This window comes from Camelina sativa, chromosome 16 (assembly GCF_030686135.1).
Source record: "Camelina sativa cultivar CO46 ecotype springtype chromosome 16, ASM3068613v1".
NCBI lineage: Eukaryota > Viridiplantae > Streptophyta > Magnoliopsida > Brassicales > Brassicaceae > Camelina > Camelina sativa.
The window spans coordinates 24,273,223-24,292,584 of NC_141895.1; the positions used below are offsets into that span (position 1 = coordinate 24,273,223).

The window sequence follows — 19,362 nt, forward strand, 5'->3', positions numbered from 1 at the left end:
CGGTGAAGCGTATATTCCATCTCCAAAAAAGTGTAACTACTTTCCAAATTCCCTGAAAAAATCGGATTCACTAACAGATCTGATAATTACTTCAATCATTATATTTTTAAATTATTATTACTATTTTCTGCTAATCAATCTATACTTTTATTTTTGCAACAGTTTTTGCTCAAAAATATTTTTTGAAAAGTTTTTACATTGAATATATCTTAACATTTTTGAAATACATTTTTGTGTCATTCTCTCTTATTTTTGTATCCAAACAAGTCTCAATTAAATTCTTTACAATCCTTACAACCAAACACAATCATTTCCTTATTTGATAATATTAATTTCTTAAAAACTATCTACCTAATTTAAATCAATATGTTAGATTAAAATATAATTCTCCTTACACTTTTATTTAATCTTATAATAATTATTTTAATTACTTTTTAAAACATAAAGTAAATAAAATTTTAGATTTTTTCAACATATGATGTGATTTGAATTTTTATAAACGGATATATATTTTTAATTTTTTCTTAGGATATTTATAACCAAACAAGTATATCCACATTTAGAGATCGAAATACATTTTTAAAAGTACAATAGGTGCCATCACTTTTTGGCCTTTTGCCAACTCCGGGTCAGATTTTTAACTAAAATTATAACCGATTCAATTATCCGGATCATCCTTAAAATTACCGGATATTTTGGGGCGATTTTTAATCCATAGCGTACTTATTTACATCCAATTAATGTCAATTAATGCCCATTGTATCTTAGGAAAGATCTAATTTACATGCCAAATTTTTAGGGCTGAGTTTGACAAAAAGAATTGATAACACAAATTCTGTAATCACATCCCTATAATATAGCAACTAATTCAAGATGAATACATCTTAGGAAATCTCTAATTTTCGTTTAATAAACGATTACATATTTGCTAAGTTCTTATTAGCTTTAAATGTACACTATTAATCCAATAATATCAATTGAGAATCAAAATAAGAATATGCCATATCATTCATTCCTAAATCATAACTAACCAAATCATAAAATGTATATTCTCAACTTGCGAATCAAGAGTTTATACAAAACCTATATACAACCGTTAACAGTATATATATAGATGCAATTCACCGTCGACTACAAGCACCACTAAACTATTACAATATCATATCAATAAAATAATAGACCCATGGTGTACCACGGGGTAAAACCTTGTACTATTTAATGTTTATATTCATATCTAAACAAGTTTAGTTAACTTTCTCTACTATCCTTATAACCAATCACAATTAATATATTTTTAAATATCCATATATATAATATTCTATAATTAATATAGATATTTAGAAGATTTATTGCAGATTAAAAAAAATTATTCTCCTATCATCTCTTTTTGATTTTAAAATTTAAATGTAGTGAATCATCATATAATACATAAAGTTAATAAAAAGGTGTATTTTTCATGCATATATTGTGATTTGAATTTTTTTAAACAAACATATATTACTCAATTAATATATAAAGTGTGTGTTCATCATACATATATAGTAAATTTACTGTATATAGTAAATTATAAAATTTTAAGAAGTTTATAATTTATAACTAATATATCTTAACTTAATAAAAAGTTTAAAATTATAAATATTTAAACAGATTAAATTTTCAAAATTACACAAACGAGTTATATTACATGACAGGTTATATGATATTACAAGATTGAATTAATAATATTAAAAAATAAACTATCAATAATATGATATTTCAGTACGGGTTAAATCCACATTTTAATGTTTTAACAACACCAATATAAAATATATCAAATCAAACTGATTTAATTAAGATTGTAGTAAATAAAAATTATTGTACGATATACCACGGTTTATATATTAAATCACTAAAATTAACAAAAAAGTATATTAGCAAAATAAGTATTAAAATAGTACATAAACAAAAAAATATTTTAAAAAACTTACCTTAGATATACAGCGAATTTGTCAGGGTCTGGGGTTTGATAATGCTTTCCGGGTTGATTCGTCGGGTCAGAGTGGGGTTATTTGTCTTTTGTGGAGGTCAGTAGTTAGGGAGGTGGTTATTGAGAAATCTTCAGATCAGTTTGTTTATGCTATTGTGACGAAGGATACAAAGGTGTTGCATCTTGTGGTGGTTTATGCTGCTCCCACTGTGTCGCGGAGGTGCGGTTTATGGGCTGAACTTAAGAGTGTGTTGCAGGGTGTTACTGGTCCAGTCTTGATTGGAGGTGACTTTAACACTATAGTCCGGCTAGATGACATAATTTGGGGGGGGGGGGAATGGTTGCCTCTCTCCGGACTCTTTTGAGTTTTGGGGACTGGATTCATGATTTATCCTTATACCATGGGCTTTAAGGGTAGTCGGTTTACATGGAAGAGGGGTAGAGTTGAGAGTATCTATGTTGCTAAGCGGCTAGACAAGGTGTTCTATTGTGCGAATGCACATCTGAAATGGCAGGAGGCAACTGTGACCCACTTGCCTTTTTTATCATTAGATCACACTCCTTTGTATGTGCAGTTACAACCAGAGGGTCGAGGGGATCCAAGCTGACGACCATTCCAGCTTGAGGCTGCCTGGTTACTGCATGAGGGATTCAAGGATATGTTGGAGGCATCTTGGAACTAAGAGCTCTCTACTCCTGTGGCTTTGAAGAACCTTCGAGTAAAGCTTAAAAGATGGAATAAAGAGGTGTTTAGGGATATTAACAAGCGTAAAGATAAGATAATGAAGGAGTTGCAGGAGCTTCAAGCTCTGATTGATGTGAACCCGATGGATACTCTACTAATAAAGGAGACGGAGCTACAGAAGGAATTAGAGGTGATTTTGGAGCAAGAGGGGATGGTTTGGTTTCAGAAATCCAGGGAGAAGTTTATTGTGTATGGCGATCGTAATACGAGATATTTCCACACCTCAACAATTATTCGGAGGCGGCGGAATCAAATTGAAATGTTGAGAGGGTCTCTGATGCTCAGGAATTGGAGTCGTTGGCGGTTGGATATTACAAGCGCCTTTATTCAATGGAGGATGTGCCACAGGTTGTGGAGAAACTGCAGAATGAGGGGTTTATGCTCCTTTCTGGAACCGACTTAAGAGACTTGGGAAAGGAGTTTGTAGCTATGGAGGTGGAGTCCTCGCTACAGAGCATGGGAAAATATAAAGCACCAGGACCAGATGGGTTCCAACCGGTGTTTTACCAAGATTGTTGGACGGTAGCGGGTGAGTCTGTGAATAGTTTTGTTTTGAATTTCTTTACTACGGGGGTGTTACCTGCGGAGATGAATGATGCACTTGTTGTGTTGATTGCCAAAGTAGTTAAACCGGAGAGGGTGACTCAGTTTAGACCTATCAGTCTCTGTAATGTCCTTTTTAAGGTGATCACGAAGGTGATGGTTTTGCGGCTGAAAGCGGTTATGCCGTGGTTGATTTGTCCGTCACAATCAAGTTTCATACCGGGGAGGTTGAGCACTGACAACATAGTGATTGTTCAGGAGGTTGTTCATTCAATGCGAAGGAAAAAAGGGAGGAAGGGTTGGATGTTACTCAAACTGGATCTTGAAAAAGCGTACGATCTTATCCGCTGGAATTTTGAGGATACTCTGAAAGCAGCACATTTACCAAAGAATTGGATTAGTTGGATTATGACTTGTGTCACAGGTCCTTCAATGAATATATTATGGAATGGGGAGAAGACAAAAGCTTTCCAACCGGCTCGTGGTCTTTGACAAGGTGACCCGTTATCACCATATCTGTTTGTCCTCTGCTTGGAGAGGTTATGTCACCAGATTGAATGATCTATTGGGTTAGAGGAATGGAAATCAATCTGTTTGTTGCGAGGGGGTCCTAGGCTCTCGCATATATGCTTTGCAGATGAACTTATCCTGTTTGTAGAGGCCTCTGTGGCACAGGTTAAAATCATTAGAAGAGTCTTGGAGCGCTTTTGTGTAGCATCAGGACAAAAAGTGAGTCCGGAAAAATCAAAAATCTTTTTCTCAGATAATGTGAGTCGGGAGTTGGCTCAGATGATTAACATTGAGAGTGACATTGGTTCGACTCGGGATCTGGGGAAGTACCTTGGCATGCCAGTTCTACACAAGCAGATCAATAAGAACACGTTTGGGGATGTGGTGGAAAGAGTAGCATCCAGGTTGTCTGGATGGAAGGGACATGCGTTGAGTTTGGCAGGCCGGATCGCTCTTTCTAAGGCAGTCCTATCAGCTATACCAATTCATTCGATTAGTTTCATTGCATTACGTAAGTTGACATTGGCTCAGTTGTATAAGAATTCGAGGAACTTTGTATGGGAAGCATACCTGAGAAAAGGAAGCAACATTTGCTCGCATGGGATAAAGTCTGTTCCCCAAAACGAGAGGGTGGTCTTGGTATAATATCTGCGGTTACTATGAAAAATAAAGCTCTGTTAGCAAATATTAGGTGGAGATTGATTCATGATGGGGAGAGTCTTTGGGCTCGTGTTCTGCGTCGAAAATATAAAGTGGGTAATATCCAAGATACTTCCTGGTCAGTCGTAAAGAGTAATTGGTCCTCAACTTGGCGCAGTGTGGTGACCGGGTTGCGGGAAGTTGTGTTCTAGGCATGAGTTGGGTGCTTGGGGATGGGAGATCTATCCGCTTTTGGCTTGATAAGTGGCTTTCTGATAAACCCCTATTAGAGGCTGTGGTGGTGGACATACCAGGTGAGCTTGTTGATGTGCGAGTTAGTGATCTATGGATTACAGGTTCCGGTTGGGACATGACACGCATTGCTCTGTTTGTCTTTAACTTCATGTTGTCATGCCTTGTGACCATGGTGGTGGATATGGTGACTGGAGAAAGGGATAAACCATCATGGTGTCCAAGTCCGAATGGCAAATTTACGGTGCAATCTGCACATCATTTTTTAACTCAAGATAGAACACCGCGACCAGATATGGGTGTGTTGTTTGGTAAGATCTGGATTCTGAAGGTTCCGGAAAGGGTGAGAGTTTTCGTTTGGTTGGTTGTGCATCATGTTATCATGACAAACTCCGAAAGACAAAGACGACATCTATGTGATTCGGGGTTTGTCAGGTGTGCAAAGGGGGTGAGGAGACTATTATCCAGTCCTTTGAGATTTTCCGGCGATGTCAGGGCTATGGAGTCGCATTGTTGGTTTGGATAGAAGACGTCAGTTTTTTGGCTAAGGTCTGTTGGAGTGGGTGTCGGGAAACCTGGGGGACATGACAGTAAGGCATGATGTTCCTTGGGCTGTTTTGTTTGGTATGACTGTACGGTGGGGATGGAAGTGGCGGTGTGAAACGGCTAACTCTTGTAGAGTTGGAGGTTGATTCAGAGTTGGTAGTGGACTTCCTCACAACAGGGATAGTGGATACTCATCCCTTGTCCTTCTTAGTACGTTTATGCTTTGGCTTTCTTTCAAGGGAATGGTCAGTCCGGGTTACGCATGTGTATAGGGAGGTTAACCGTCTTGCAGACGGGTTAGCAAACTATGCTTTCACTCATCCTTCTAGCTTGCATCTGTTCGATTCTTGCCCGAAATGTCTTTTTCTGTTTTGATGGAGGATACTAGAGGATCTGCAACATCGGGATGGGTGTGTCTTTAATTTTGTTTCAGTTTAATAAGTAAGGGAGGTTTTGTCTCCGTTTGTCTTACCAAAAAAAACCATAGATAAGACATATCCACATGTAGAGGAATTTTTTTGATCCATAATTGTAATTAATTTGTAACCAAATAAAAGTGTTCCAATATTATTTTATAGCATGACTGCATGAGACTATTGATTTGATGATCTCAAGATAATTGTGCACACTTACTAAGAAAACGTTTCTTGTTATGTTTTGGGAAAGTTGCTATACTTGAATAAGTTAAAATGCCTCTCTGTACGTAAAAAATGAACCTATAAAGGGATAAAAAAAACTTTATATAAAAATTTAGAGTTCTTCTACTATATGTGCTTTAGTTATCCTCGTCATTTATCTTGACGAGTTAGTTTCACATTTTATCCAAAACAGGAGAGTATTAGGTTTTGATAAAAATCAAATTCAAATATCCTTTTTAATTTTACAAAGCAGTACAATACTCGATTGAGAAACTCGGTAATAAAAAAGAAAATGATCAAACATACAAAAGAATAAAGAAAAGAACAAGAAAAGAACTAAAAGTTTGTATCGAGAAAAAAAACCAACTGAAGAACTCTCCAAGGTGAAGCAGATCCTCTTGACGTCGCCCCTCTCTCCGATCCACCTCAGCGTCTCTCACCTATTCTTCGGAGTCTTTCTTACCTCTTTGCGCCAACAGTGGCGAACTGATTTATAATCCCTCGGTGGCACTCTCTCGCCGTCTTTCTCCCCGTCTCTCTCGCTGACTCTGATCTCGGTTTGGAATAAAGAAGTCTGTGCGCAAGAAAGAACTCCGGCAGATATTCTCTCGACGAAGGTACACAAGACCAAATAGCTTTTGCTTACATAGTATTATCAAATTAGGCATAAAGGTGGACTGATTTCTTGGGGTTCACGTAAGTAGTGGGTTTAGTTTGCTGAATCAAATAGAAAACATTCGTCAAAGTATCTGATCACATAATTCGTTTATGCACAGATGGACGAAGGTGCAGTCTTGTTTAATAACCTTGTGGTTCTGCGACAACCCCTTGTCGCCGGCCGGTGGTCAGGTCATGGCCCTAGATATTTTCAATCATAACCCAGTGGCGTTGGAACAGATCCACCCCCAACTCTGGTTTCTAACACCTGTTCATAGCAAAAAAGAACGGCAATCAACGGCAGGTGGAAGAGACTTTCATCAAAGCAAACAGTCAGCAACAACAACAACGTCAATATTGGGATTCGGATGCGTTACCAATTTACATGGAATGAAGGGTTGCAGCCACGACCTGCTTATAATATGACCGAGTATGTAAAGTCAATGCATGGCAAAAATAGGAATATGCGTAATAGAAAGAGTAAATGTTGAAGAGGGACAAGAAGAAGAAGGCAATGTTATAAGCTACCAGTCTTCATTTCACTTTGGCGAAATCCCCTTCAATATGCTGGTCCTTTTTCCTGCATGAGAATGTATCCATTCGTTCGTTTGCCAGCTTCTGAAACAGTCCTTGTAACACTGAGCATTGTTGATATTGGCATCGTTTGAGCAGCATTCTTCTTCATGTTTGAGCAGCATTCTTCTTCATGTTCTGTTGAACTGAATCAAGAGACTGTCTCTCTCTCTCTCTTTCGTTAAGAAAAATTCCCATTTCTCTCCTGTTTCCAACTTCAGCAGTGTTGGTGGCTCCACAAACACAGAGTTGTAGTGATCCAAACTATTGAAAATTATGTTTGGAACCAGTTCAATAGTGTATCAATTATGTTTGGGACAGCAGCCTCCCTTGTCCAGCTGATAACATTCCCAAACTGAGTGTCCTATGTTATGTTAACTTTGTTGAAAAAAAACTTGCAACAGCCACTGTTTCATTGTTATAGACTTTTCCCTCTGCACTCAAGCTGAAAATGCTCAAGTCACCGTGAAAGGCCAATCCCACCACTACGCAATCCCAAGGAATTGTATAACCAGTGTTCAACACAACCAAATTCCAGCCCTGAAATTGTTTGTAGTTTATGAGATCTCCATTTGGTACGTACTTGAACATATGTACTACTTTTACTCTTGTAGGATCAGAACTCTTGTCTCTGTCCAGCTTTTTGACCTTATATCTCCTTCACTTCTTGGGGATTTTCTGCTTTTTTACTTTAGTACTTCTCTCTGTTTCCTCTCATAAGCATTTTATTCCAATAGTTGAGATCGTCACAGCCTCTTCTTCGACATGTGTTTCCTCCAATTTTTGAACAATCCAAACAATCAACGCGAAGATCTGATCGTAAAGCATCCAAATTGTGTGACTGCGATGTGTTCTTCTTTACAAACGCAGGTATGAAATCCTCAAGAAGTTACTAATTCCGGTTTATACGACTTAGCAGTCCAGTGTGCATCATAAAATGTGCCTGGTTACATGCTAGTGAGGCTTAATTTGTAAACGATGAATGATGGCAGCAAAAAAAATTATGTTGACAGCTGAGTATAGAACCACAAAATAAAAACCCCAACACTAATAAACTAAGCATACTCTTGTCTATAAGAGAACTTTAATTCAAAATGACACTAATAAACTAAGCATACTCTTAGTCTATCTATTGTCAATGCACCATGCATCAATGAGTGATCATCATCATCGTACATGCATGTTCTTCAAGGCAATTCGTTTTATTCATGTCTGGTTTCTCTTTTCCTGCTGAGTGTATTGTTTGTTTAGTTTGGAAAAGTTTATAAGTCTCTGTTTAATCAAAAAGACAGTTTCCCTCCAGGTTTACATTTTTCTTTCTTTGAATAATCTTTGTACAAAGACTTATAATTATATACTATATATATATATATATATATTTAAATAGGTTTTCATGAGTTTTACTTTCTTTCCAATTGAATTGTATTTTCAATGCAAACTAATTAAATAACTACACTCTTTTTACATAATATTGCATATTTTTGCATAATATTTTCATAATCTTTGCATAATACTTATTATTTATTGTTTTGTTGCCATTCCCTTTTTTTAATGATAAATATTTATACAACAACATAAATAAATAATCCTAGAAAAATGGTTATTTAAAAACTAATTTTATTTTCTTATTATATACTATAATTTAATATTTTAGTATTTATCATTTTTGGGGGAGAAATGTGGTGTGGACCCATGTTTTTTGGTGGGAAATTTGATTGCATGGTTTTAATAATTAAATCATGTTTACTTTGGTTTACTAAAATCAGTTTAGACATTTGATTTGGTTATATTTGGTTTACACATTTAATATAGATTGTTTAATTTCTACGGGTTTGGTTATGAGTAACCTACTAATACATTCTAACTCAAACCGTTTCAATCATGCATGCTCATTAAACCTATAACCCCATTTAATTCATAAATCCATTAAATCTCAATTTTCCACTCATTAGTTCCATGAATCAGATTGGTTTGAATTGATCCATAAACTTTTTTGAGTTTATCCACTTTCACATATAAGTACACATCCTTCGGGTATGACGGATCTAAAGAACAATTTGGGTATTAAGATTAGACGAATGAAAGTTCAACTACTATTGGAAGAGGTGAGTAGTACAAACAGGAGGGACGTATGAGTTGAGAGAATTTCGTTTAATATCCAACAGTACGTGGACCATTGTGATCGTACGGAAGAAAAATGATGAGCAACATCACAAATTAGGAACTAATCTGCGAGGCACAAATGATACATCACTCCATCTTTCATGCACTAATCTGCGAGGCCCATCAATCGGAAGAGTGAGAAATAAAGTTGCAATTAGAGTTGAAACTTAATGCGCCTAGTAATCTTGATGACTTAGTTTTTCACCTTTTTGACCAAAGATGGAGTTTGTTAGAGAAGATAAAATGCAAAATCAGATGTCGTATGGAACTTTACAAAACTTGTAATTAACAACATATTTTACTTTTTCGATTTCATAAACTCGAGCGACCATCATCGTCCTATTTAAACCCCCCACACCCCACAAAGCTAACTAACAACAACAACTAAGCATACTTTTATATTTGAAACTTTTTACTCCTTGCTAATTGTGAAAATGGAACCTGCGGAATTGGTGCATGGAACACCTCGAAATGAAGAAAGAAGTTCCACCGAATGGTCAAGTGCTTCAGCTTGACGACATCTACGCTCACGATCCACCTGAATTGGAGGTGATGCATGAACCTCTTTGTTTTAAGACCAAACGAAAGAAGAGTATAATTAATCCCAAACGAAAGAGCATGGATACGCCTAGTGAAGTGTATTGTTGTTTAATGTTTAGTATGGAAAAGATTATGAGTCTCTGTTTAAGCAGACAGTTTCCCTCAATGTTAACAATTTTCTTCTTTAAACAGTATATGGATCAAAAACATATAATTATACACTTTTCTTTTATATTTATATAGTTTTCATGAGTTTTACTTTCTTTCCAATAGAATTGTATTTTAATGCAAAATAATTAAATAATTATACTCTTTTTTTTTGCAAAATATTTTCATAAGCTTTGCATAGTATTTGCATAATACTTATTAATTAATTTCTGTTGCAATGCTCTTCTTTCTAATGATAAATATTTATACAACAACTTAAAGAAATAATCCTAGACAAATGGTTATATTTTCTTTTATCTTCATTCATTTAAAAACTAATTTTATGTTCTTCTTATATATAAAATTTAATCTATTAGTATTTATCATTTTTGAGAGAAAATGTGGACAGCGCGTGTTTCTGGTGGGAAATTTGATTGCATAGTATTAATAGTTTAATCATGTTTATTTTAGTAGATTAAATAATAGTGACACATGTCTTGAAAATAAATGTTATTTGATTTATGTTTAGTACATACTATTATCTACTGATTTAATATATTGAGATTTATGCACAACAAGATATAAATAATAATCTTAATACAAGCAATGCAATTGTAGCATTTTTTATATGAGATAATAATAATAATAATAATCATAAAAAAACATTTTTATTATTACATCATTTAAAAAGAAATTATCTATAAATAATCTGTAACTTATTTACTCATTACTTTATTCTCATCTATTTACTTTTAATTGACTAAAACTAATCTAAAAAAAACTGAATTAAACAGTAAATGTTATGATATGATTTTTTTTTCTTTTCTTTTTATTATATACTCTTGCTAGTCAAAAATTTAAAGTAGTAGTAGTTAAAAAAAAAAAAAAAAAAAATCAAAGATGATTTATAGAAGTAGTGATTTTAATTTAAAGAAGTAGGGATTTTATTTGTGTGTTTTAAGATGATTTGATAGCGCTTAATAAATATGACCACGGCACGTTTCATCATTCAAAGATGAATTGGATTTTGTTTTCCCATATAATTTATTAATTTACTTGCGGTGAAGGGAAATAACAAATACACTTTTTTGAAACGGAAAATAGTAAAAAGGTAAAAAGGAAAAGGAAAAAAAGAAATCATAAGTTAAACCTAATTTCTCTCGTCTTATTTAAACCAAACGCCTCTCTTGAGAAAAATCTCCAAATTCCTTTTTGTCTCTCAATCTCTCTCTGTTTTGATTCTTCGTTTCGTTTCTAAGAGGTAAATCTATTTATCCCCTGATCGATCCCTTCCACCTTTTTCTTTTATAATTCCTCAATTCGTATATAGGTATTTTGCTTCCATGCTTCGAGATTTGTTGTTGTTGTTATTTCAATCTTGTTATGATTTGTTTGTTTAGAAGGGGGTTTCGTTTTGATTTATGTTTAGCGTTGAAATCTTCATCACCTGATTTGAGTTTGAGCTAAATTTGATATTCGCAAGAATTCAATTCTAGGTTTCGATTACGACTCATAGATTTTTATAGATTGATTAGGTTTTAGTTTTGTACCGTTTAATGAGATTTGTTATTGTTGCTGTTGGTTCAGTACTCTAATGGTTCATTGTTTGTTTTTGTTTTCAGAGTTTGATAAAACCAGGAAGCTGCTGCTGCAAGTTGTGGTGTGTCTGGGGAGGGAACTCGAAAGAATCGAAAAAATTTTGAAGCTTTATTTTATGTCTGACAAGATATCACCCTTTTGCTGTCGATCTGGTTGCTTGGAAAACACTGTCCTACATCCAGAACTAAGAACCACTAGTTCTTCCATCACTCTTGTTTCTCGCATCTTCAAACCCGCCGAGACTCCTCCTCCTTTCTGACCACTTTCTTTTTTCTCAAAGAGAACAACATCATGGCGCTACAGAACATTGGTGCTTCCAACGCTAACGATGCCTTCTACAGGTACAAGATGCCTAAGATGGTTACCAAGACTGAAGGCAAAGGTAATGGTATCAAGACCAACATTATCAACAATGTTGAGATTGCCAAGGCTTTGGCCCGACCTGCTTCTTACACCACCAAGTACTTTGGCTGTGAGCTTGGTGCCCAGTCTAAGTTTGACGAGAAGACTGGGACTTCTCTTGTGAATGGGGCACACAATACTTCCAAGCTTTCTGGTCTTCTGGAGAATTTTATCAAGAAGTATGTCCAGTGCTACGGATGTAAGAACCCGGAGACTGAGATTATTATCACCAAGGCTCAGATGGTGAATCTCAAGTGTGCTGCTTGCGGGTTTATCTCTGAGGTTGACATGAGGGACAAGCTGACTAATTTCATTCTCAAGAACCCGCCGGAGCAGAAGAAGGGAGGTAAGGACAAGAAAGCGATGAGGAAAGCTGAGAAGGATAGGCTTAAGGAAGGGGAAGCAGCTGATGAGGAGCAGAAGAGACTGAAGAAGGAAGCTAAGAAGAAAGCACTTGCTAACGGCAAGGATGCTTCTTCTAAGACGTCCAAGAGCCATTCTTCTGATGAGGATATTAGCCCCAAGCATGAAGAGAATGTGCTGGATGTGGATGAGGATGAAAACGACGATGATGATGGTGTCCAGTGGCAAACCGATACTTCCAGAGAAGCTGCTGAGAAAAGAATGAAAGAACAGTTGAGTGCTGTAACTGCGGAGATGGTGATACTCTGTCCAAGGGAAGCAATAGAGAAAAAGGCCCCCATAAGCAAATCTAACGGGGATGTTGTGAATGCTGAGAATCCTCCACAAGAGGAGAAGAATCTCGTGCAGGAGATGAAAGAGTATCTGAAGAAAGGCTCACCGATTAGCGAGCTCAAAAGTTTCATCTCATCTCTCTCTGAGCCTCCACAGGATGTCATGGACGCACTCTTCAATGCCCTCTTTGACGGCGTGGGAAAAGGATTCGCTAAAGAAGTGACTAAGAAGAAGAATTACTTAGCGGCTGCAGCAGCAACAACACAAGAAGATGGATCACAGATGCATCTGCTCAACTCAATCGGAACATTCTGTGGAAAGAATGGAAACGAAGAAGCAGTGAAAGAGGTTGCTCTGGTTCTAAAAGCACTGTACGACCAAGACATCATTGAGGAAGAATTTGTGTTGGAATGGTACCAAAAGGGTGTGACAGGAGTTGAGAAAAGCTCGCCGGTTTGGAAGAATGTTAAGCCTTTTGTGGAGTGGCTCCAGAGCGCTGAGTCCGAGTCTGAAGAGGAGGATTGAGACATTATTTTTCTTCCCTGTGTTTCTTTTTTTTTGTTGCTGCGGGATCTCTCTTATTATAAATCAGTCATCAGAATTCTTCTTATTGAGATATTTTTGCAGTGTTTCTAATAAAGAAACAGTGCCAATCATATTATACTATGTCGCAAAGTATGTGTCTGTGATTGTTTCGTCGGTCGTATTCGAGAAATAATTTAGACGCACGAGTCTGTCTGAGAAGATTGATTTGGTCATTGACTTGTTTGGTAAAATATGATTGGCACTGTTGAACGAATCTATTAAAATCGTAACCATCCAAGATGCTATTAGTGGGCCTTATATATATCATCAACAAGAAAATTCGAAATAACAGAAGCAGAGGCCCGTTTGAACGGAATCAAGTATCAAGATCAATAAATAAAAATAAAAATTAATTTGATTTTAAAAATCACAACAAACATTCTTTAACTGGCCACCCCATCTATCTGCTTTTCCTCACGCGCCATTGATGTCTACTTTACAAAATTATATAGTGACGAAACGGATTTATAATACTTCTTTATTTAAATTGAACAAATAAAGAGTAAAGACAACTGTGACAAGAAAATTAAAAAAAAAAAAAAAAGGTAAACTTAAGACCAACTAGCCCATTTTACAACAGTACAACAAAATAAATGGTCCAATTAGTTATTAGAGCTGTTGTATATATTTGTATTTTAAATTTTCAAGTGTAACGATAAGTAGTTTTATATTTTAATTGGGGAAAACAAACAATTTCATATATTAAAGTATATGAGACGAAGAAGGTCGTATAAAATTTTATTGTTACAAAGGTAAAGAAATATGAATCACAACAGACATTCTCAAATGGGCCCCCGTATGAGTGATGATATCTCCACGCGCAGTGGTTTATACCCTCTCCAAACTATTAACAGAAAAGAAGATATTAGCAGGCATATATTTTTTAATATACTGTTTTTTTTTTCTTTCCATTTCGGATATTTAGATATTTTCTCTGAAGTTATCTTGTACTTAAATTAAAAAAAAACAAATTAAAAAGCAAGACAGCTTGCTAATTGCAACCGTACAAAACAAGATAAATTTGAAATCCGATCCATTTTTATTTTCTTTGATTTTGTTAGACAAATAAAATCTACTTTTTTGTTTGTGTGTATTAAAAAAACAAACAAAAACCGTACGAAAAACACAAGTAAAAATATTGACAAAATACTGTTTTTTTTAATATATCTAAAGTGAAAAATAGACATTGTAAATTTTTTTTAATACCTCTGCCTCCTCAAAACGTGAAAAAGGGTCTTATTTATATATAAGTAAGACTGATTATTTGCTTTTTGATTTGTCTTTACTATTGCAATAAATTCATCCTAAATTTTTTTCCTGTGTTGTATAAGAAATAATTCAAAGTGCCAAGTCTCTTATTTTAAAGGTAGAGAACTATAATCATTTAGTGTTTCTTCTAATAATCAAAGTATATCCCATCAGACTTTTTTCTAATCATTTTAGATCATTAAATTTGGGTAATTCATTTTTCTGTAAAACACAAAGGAAAAAAAAAAGTAGTAATAAATAAACATTTTTTTTATTTCGTTCCAACAGAAAATGCAATAATGAGCATAAAAATCGCAAAAAATAAAAAGGAAATAAAAGAACATCATTAACTGAACCTAAAATTAAAATTAAAATTAAAAAAAGAGAGAGTGAGATACACGCTCTAAAGATCGAACGGTTGAAAAGAGCAGGTTAGTGGCGATATCACAAAAAGTTTTGTTGTCGTCTGCCTTTAAACTGTAAAATATTCCCTTCAAAAAAAAATAAAAAAAAAATCAAAGCAAAATCAAAAAATTCTCTGTGTAGAGAGAGAGAAGAGAAGCACCGTAACAGTAAATCGCTATCCCTTCGCTTTTGCTGCTTCCCCTTCTCTGCCCGTTTCAATTCTCTCTCTCTCTAACACCTAACCGTACCTACCTCCTCTTCTTCTTCTTCTTCTCCTTTCGCTGACTTCGTTACACTGTAAAACAAACAACTATGTCACCGCCGTCGGATTCAGCCGCCGGTGACATCCTCCACCGTGGAGTCGATCCGATGATCTGGCGCGCTTGTGCTGGTGCTTCCGTGCAGATCCCTTTGCTCTACTCTAGGGTTTACTACTTCCCCCAAGGCCACGTCGAGCACTGTTGTCCTTCCTCACCTCTCGTCTCTACTCCTCCTCCTTCCACCTCTCCCGTACCCTGCCTCATCTCTTCTATCCAGTTGCTCGCGGATCCGATCACCGATGAGGTCTTCGCTCACCTCCTTCTTCAACCCGTGTCTCAGGACCAGTTTCTCCCTACCAATTTCTCTAGATTCGCTGGTTACGAAGGCGATGTTGTTGATAACAACAACAAGGTCACTACCTTCGCCAAGATACTCACTCCTTCCGATGCTAACAATGGTGGTGGCTTCTCCGTTCCTCGCTACTGTGCTGATTCCGTCTTCCCTCTCCTTGATTTCGCAGCCGATCCTCCTGTTCAGAAGCTCTTCATCACCGATATCCACGGAGCCGTTTGGGATTTCAGGCATATCTACCGCGGTACTCCCAGGCGCCACTTGCTAACCACCGGTTGGAGCAAATTCGTCAACGGCAAGAAGCTAATCGCCGGCGATTCGGTGGTGTTTATGAGGAAATCGCATGATGAGATGTTCATCGGCGTGAGGCGAGCACCGATTTCGAGTAGCGGCGGAGGAACGAGCTACTACGGTGGCGATGAGTACAACGGTTATTACAGCCAGAGTAACGGATTCGTTCCTCCTCCAAAGGAAGATGACGGATGTGCGAAGAAGACGTTTAGGAGGAGTGGTTTAGGTAAACTGACGGCTGAAGCGGTCTCGGAGGCGATGAATAGAGCGGACAAGGGTTTACCATTTGAAGTGGTGTTCTATCCAACTGCTGTGTGGTCCGATTTTGTTGTGAGAGCCGAAGATGTTGAGTCCTCCATGTCTATGTACTGGACGCCTGGTACTAGGGTGAAGATGGCTATGGAGACCGAGGATTCTTCCCGGATCACGTGGTTTCAAGGCATTGTTTCCTCTACTTATCAGGAAACTGGTCCATGGCGTGGATCCCCTTGGAAGCAGCTTCAGGTATATGATGTTTTTGTTTAATAATGGTCTCTGCTCAATTTAGATTCGATCTTATTATATCTCTAGTGTGCAAGGCTTCAAGTCTCATTCTGGTTATTGAAATGCTAATCTGGGTTTTGAAATGTGAGGTTGTTTTGTGCTGAGATGTTGCTTTGTAATCAAATATATTTCTGAATTGGAAACAGGATTAGTAAATCCATATGAAAATGATTGTATTGGAAACAGGATTAGCTGATTCGACATTTTAAACCTTGAAAATAAGTAGCAATGTCTTGATCTTGTGTTGAACTCAGCTTCCTTGATGTAGAGATGCTTTTCTGGCCACGCAATGTACATTGTGTTTGTTAAACTAGTGGTAATCTTAAGATACTTGCATTTTGTCAGTACATTCTGCTTAGTCTAATCATTTCTTTGTTTTGAACTTGCCTAGATCATATGGGATGAACCTGAGATTCTGCAAAACGTGAAAAGGGTGAATCCTTGGCAAGTGGAAATGGTTGCAAATGCAACTCAACTTCATGCCTCTTTCCCTCCAGCAAAGAGGTTGAAGTTTCCCCACACCGGAGGGTTCTTGAGTGGAGATGACGGAGAAATCCACTATCCTCCTCAAAGAGGACTGTCGAGTGCAGCAGCACCTGATTCAAGTCCCTATATGTTCCCGTATACTACATTTCCTGCTGGCATGCAGGGAGCCAGGCAATATGAATTTGGGTCTTACAATCCAACCGGATTCATTGGAGAAAATCCCCCCCAGTTATCCACCAATAACTTCTTTAGTCCGCTTCCTGGGTTGGAAAAAGTGTCGACTGAGAAGAATTTTGGAAGTCAGCCATCAGATAACTTATCACCTAATAGCAACACCACCAATCAGTCCTCTGGAAATGACCTGGTTGGAAACCGAGGCCCCACTGCAGCAAAAGCTAACTCGATTAAGTTATTTGGAAAGACCATTACGGTGCAGGAGCCTTCTGAGAGCGGTCCTGCAGAGTCTGGCTTGTGTGAAGAGGATGGCAGCAAAGAGTCCAGCGACAATACAACACAATTGTCCTTGACACCTGGTCCTAAGAACCCGTGAAGATTCTAGGTGCCTAAAGACTCCAACAGCCACGCAGAGTATAGCTGCCAAGGTATATTCTGATCTCTTCTAAGTACAGTAATCTATTGAATCAGTTGGTAAAGCTATAATTACCATTTTGCACAAGCTGATATCTCGTCCTTCTCCCAATGAAATGTTATACAATAGACTAAGAAACGCACTTTAGGACTTGTGAAAACTGTCTCTATCTCTTCAGTCTTCAGTAATCGCCTTGGAGTTTGGAATGTAAGCATTACTTGGAATCAAGATAGTTGTCATATCATTACAAATACATGTCCTTTCACTGCATTAAATTACCCATATTTGGTCTCATATACACTATTAAGGACACACATAATTGGCTCCGTCGTCCATCTGAACTATGCATTACTGTAAAAGTCCATATAGCATTATTTGTATGGTTGTGTTACAATTTTGAATTTGCGGAAAGAGCTTATTATATATACAATACATTATAATGTGGCACATGCCGCACATCTCAAGTTTGGAATGATTTGTACTCTCTTTTTTATTTTGGTTGTTTGTGGTGTTTTTTTCACAGGGTTAAAAGGATCTTCTTTGCTGGAATCTCCGAAGTCCCAAGTAGTAGTAGTACTATCCATATATATATTTGGTGTTTCTGCATTTGACTCTTTCTCTGGGTTTTCTTCTTTGCCACGTGACAATCTGTTTTTTTTTTACTTCTATTTTTTCACCAATTTCTCAGAGACATTTGATGAACATCTCGCTCTCTCCTCCTAATCGTTAACTATTTTATTGGGGTAAATTGTCTGGATTTTTTACGTAACCGTGTTTTAAGACTCTTGTTATTGCAGTAAGAACAGTAAATAAATTCTACTATGATTTAGTCATCAATCCTCTTTATATGCTGTTGTTGTTCTTTGCCAATAAATAGTGGTACCATTTTTTTTTTAATTCCCCTAAACCTAATAATAATAAATAAAGGAAGCTCTCAAAGGTCCCTACAATGTTTCTGACTCTTTCTGTTGTGTGTGTGTCTCTGACTCATTAAATCTGTGTAACCTATTTGACAGTAAGCTAGGGTTGGGTTGGTTTGATAAGTAGTAAACTAGTAGTAATTATTAATCAGACAAATAAGTAGTACTAGTATTAGGGTGGTTTGATTAGCAATTTAAGACGACTTAAATTTATTGGCCGATGGAGAAAATGGTAAGAGACATTCAAGGATCTGTCATAAAACCAAACGGAGGGGCACAATAAATATAGCTAGACTTGGCTAGCTCAATGTTTCTCATCATTATTTCACGATAATCTCTATACATTCAAAACCTATTAATTATGTTATAAGTTATCCAAGTTATAACTAGTAAGTAAATTGTGAATTTGGTAATTCTAGTAAGTAAATCTGATTGGGAGAGTGGACCAGGTCTCGGTTTTTTAGTTTCCTGAAATGGTAATAGTATGATAAAGATAGAAGAATTCATTCTTGGACAATTTAGCTGTAAGTTTACACAGCCTGTAACGCAAAACTAGTTGAGACTTGAGAGTGTTAGGACAACCAACAACAAAAAAAAGTAAAAGTAAAATATTAAAAAAATATCAGAAGAATATGGTTACGTTTTGGGGATACACAAATCATTCTTGGTTCTGACTTCAATCATAACTCTCTGAATTTACACAAGGACGAACAAAATATGTAATTATTCGATATACAAAAAATATTAATTTCAAAATGAAAATTAGCAAGTGGGTGAAGTTTTTGCATGGTAAAAAAGCAGCAAAAAAGTGTGAAAAGAAGTACATGAGGATAGGTGTGGTGTCGTCGGCGTCAGAGGCAAAGCCTGACTGAAGTTTTCTAGTAACCCAACTTTCCAAATAGCTTTTTTTTTTTTTTTTTTTTTTTTTTTTTTGGTTTCAACTGTAATTTTTGATGATGCCTCACCTCTCTCCCATCTCCCTTATAATTTCTGTTTATAATACTTCATACCTACATTTTAAATACTGTAATTGTTTCTAAAAAATGATAAAATTAAGTAGTTGACAA

The 19,362-nt window shown here is 36.4% G+C and overlaps 2 protein-coding genes across 2 annotated transcripts; both read left to right on the top strand.

The window, feature by feature from the left end:
- Positions 1 to 10,854: 10,854 nt before the first annotated feature.
- Positions 10,855 to 13,272, top strand: LOC104751679 (putative eukaryotic translation initiation factor 5-2). Its single transcript, XM_010473681.3, has 2 exons — positions 10,855 to 11,180; positions 11,542 to 13,272. Exon 2 carries the CDS (start codon positions 11,810 to 11,812, stop codon positions 13,139 to 13,141), a length of 1,332 nt encoding a protein of 443 aa, XP_010471983.1. The 5' UTR covers positions 10,855 to 11,180; positions 11,542 to 11,809; the 3' UTR covers positions 13,142 to 13,272.
- Positions 13,273 to 14,803: 1,531 nt separating this feature from the next.
- Positions 14,804 to 18,212, top strand: LOC104751681 (auxin response factor 17). The gene is made up of 3 exons (XM_010473682.3): positions 14,804 to 16,261; positions 16,692 to 17,388; positions 17,899 to 18,212. Exons 1-2 carry the CDS (start codon positions 15,167 to 15,169, stop codon positions 17,334 to 17,336), a joined length of 1,740 nt encoding a protein of 579 aa, XP_010471984.1. The 5' UTR covers positions 14,804 to 15,166; the 3' UTR covers positions 17,337 to 17,388; positions 17,899 to 18,212.
- Positions 18,213 to 19,362: the final 1,150 nt, after the last annotated feature.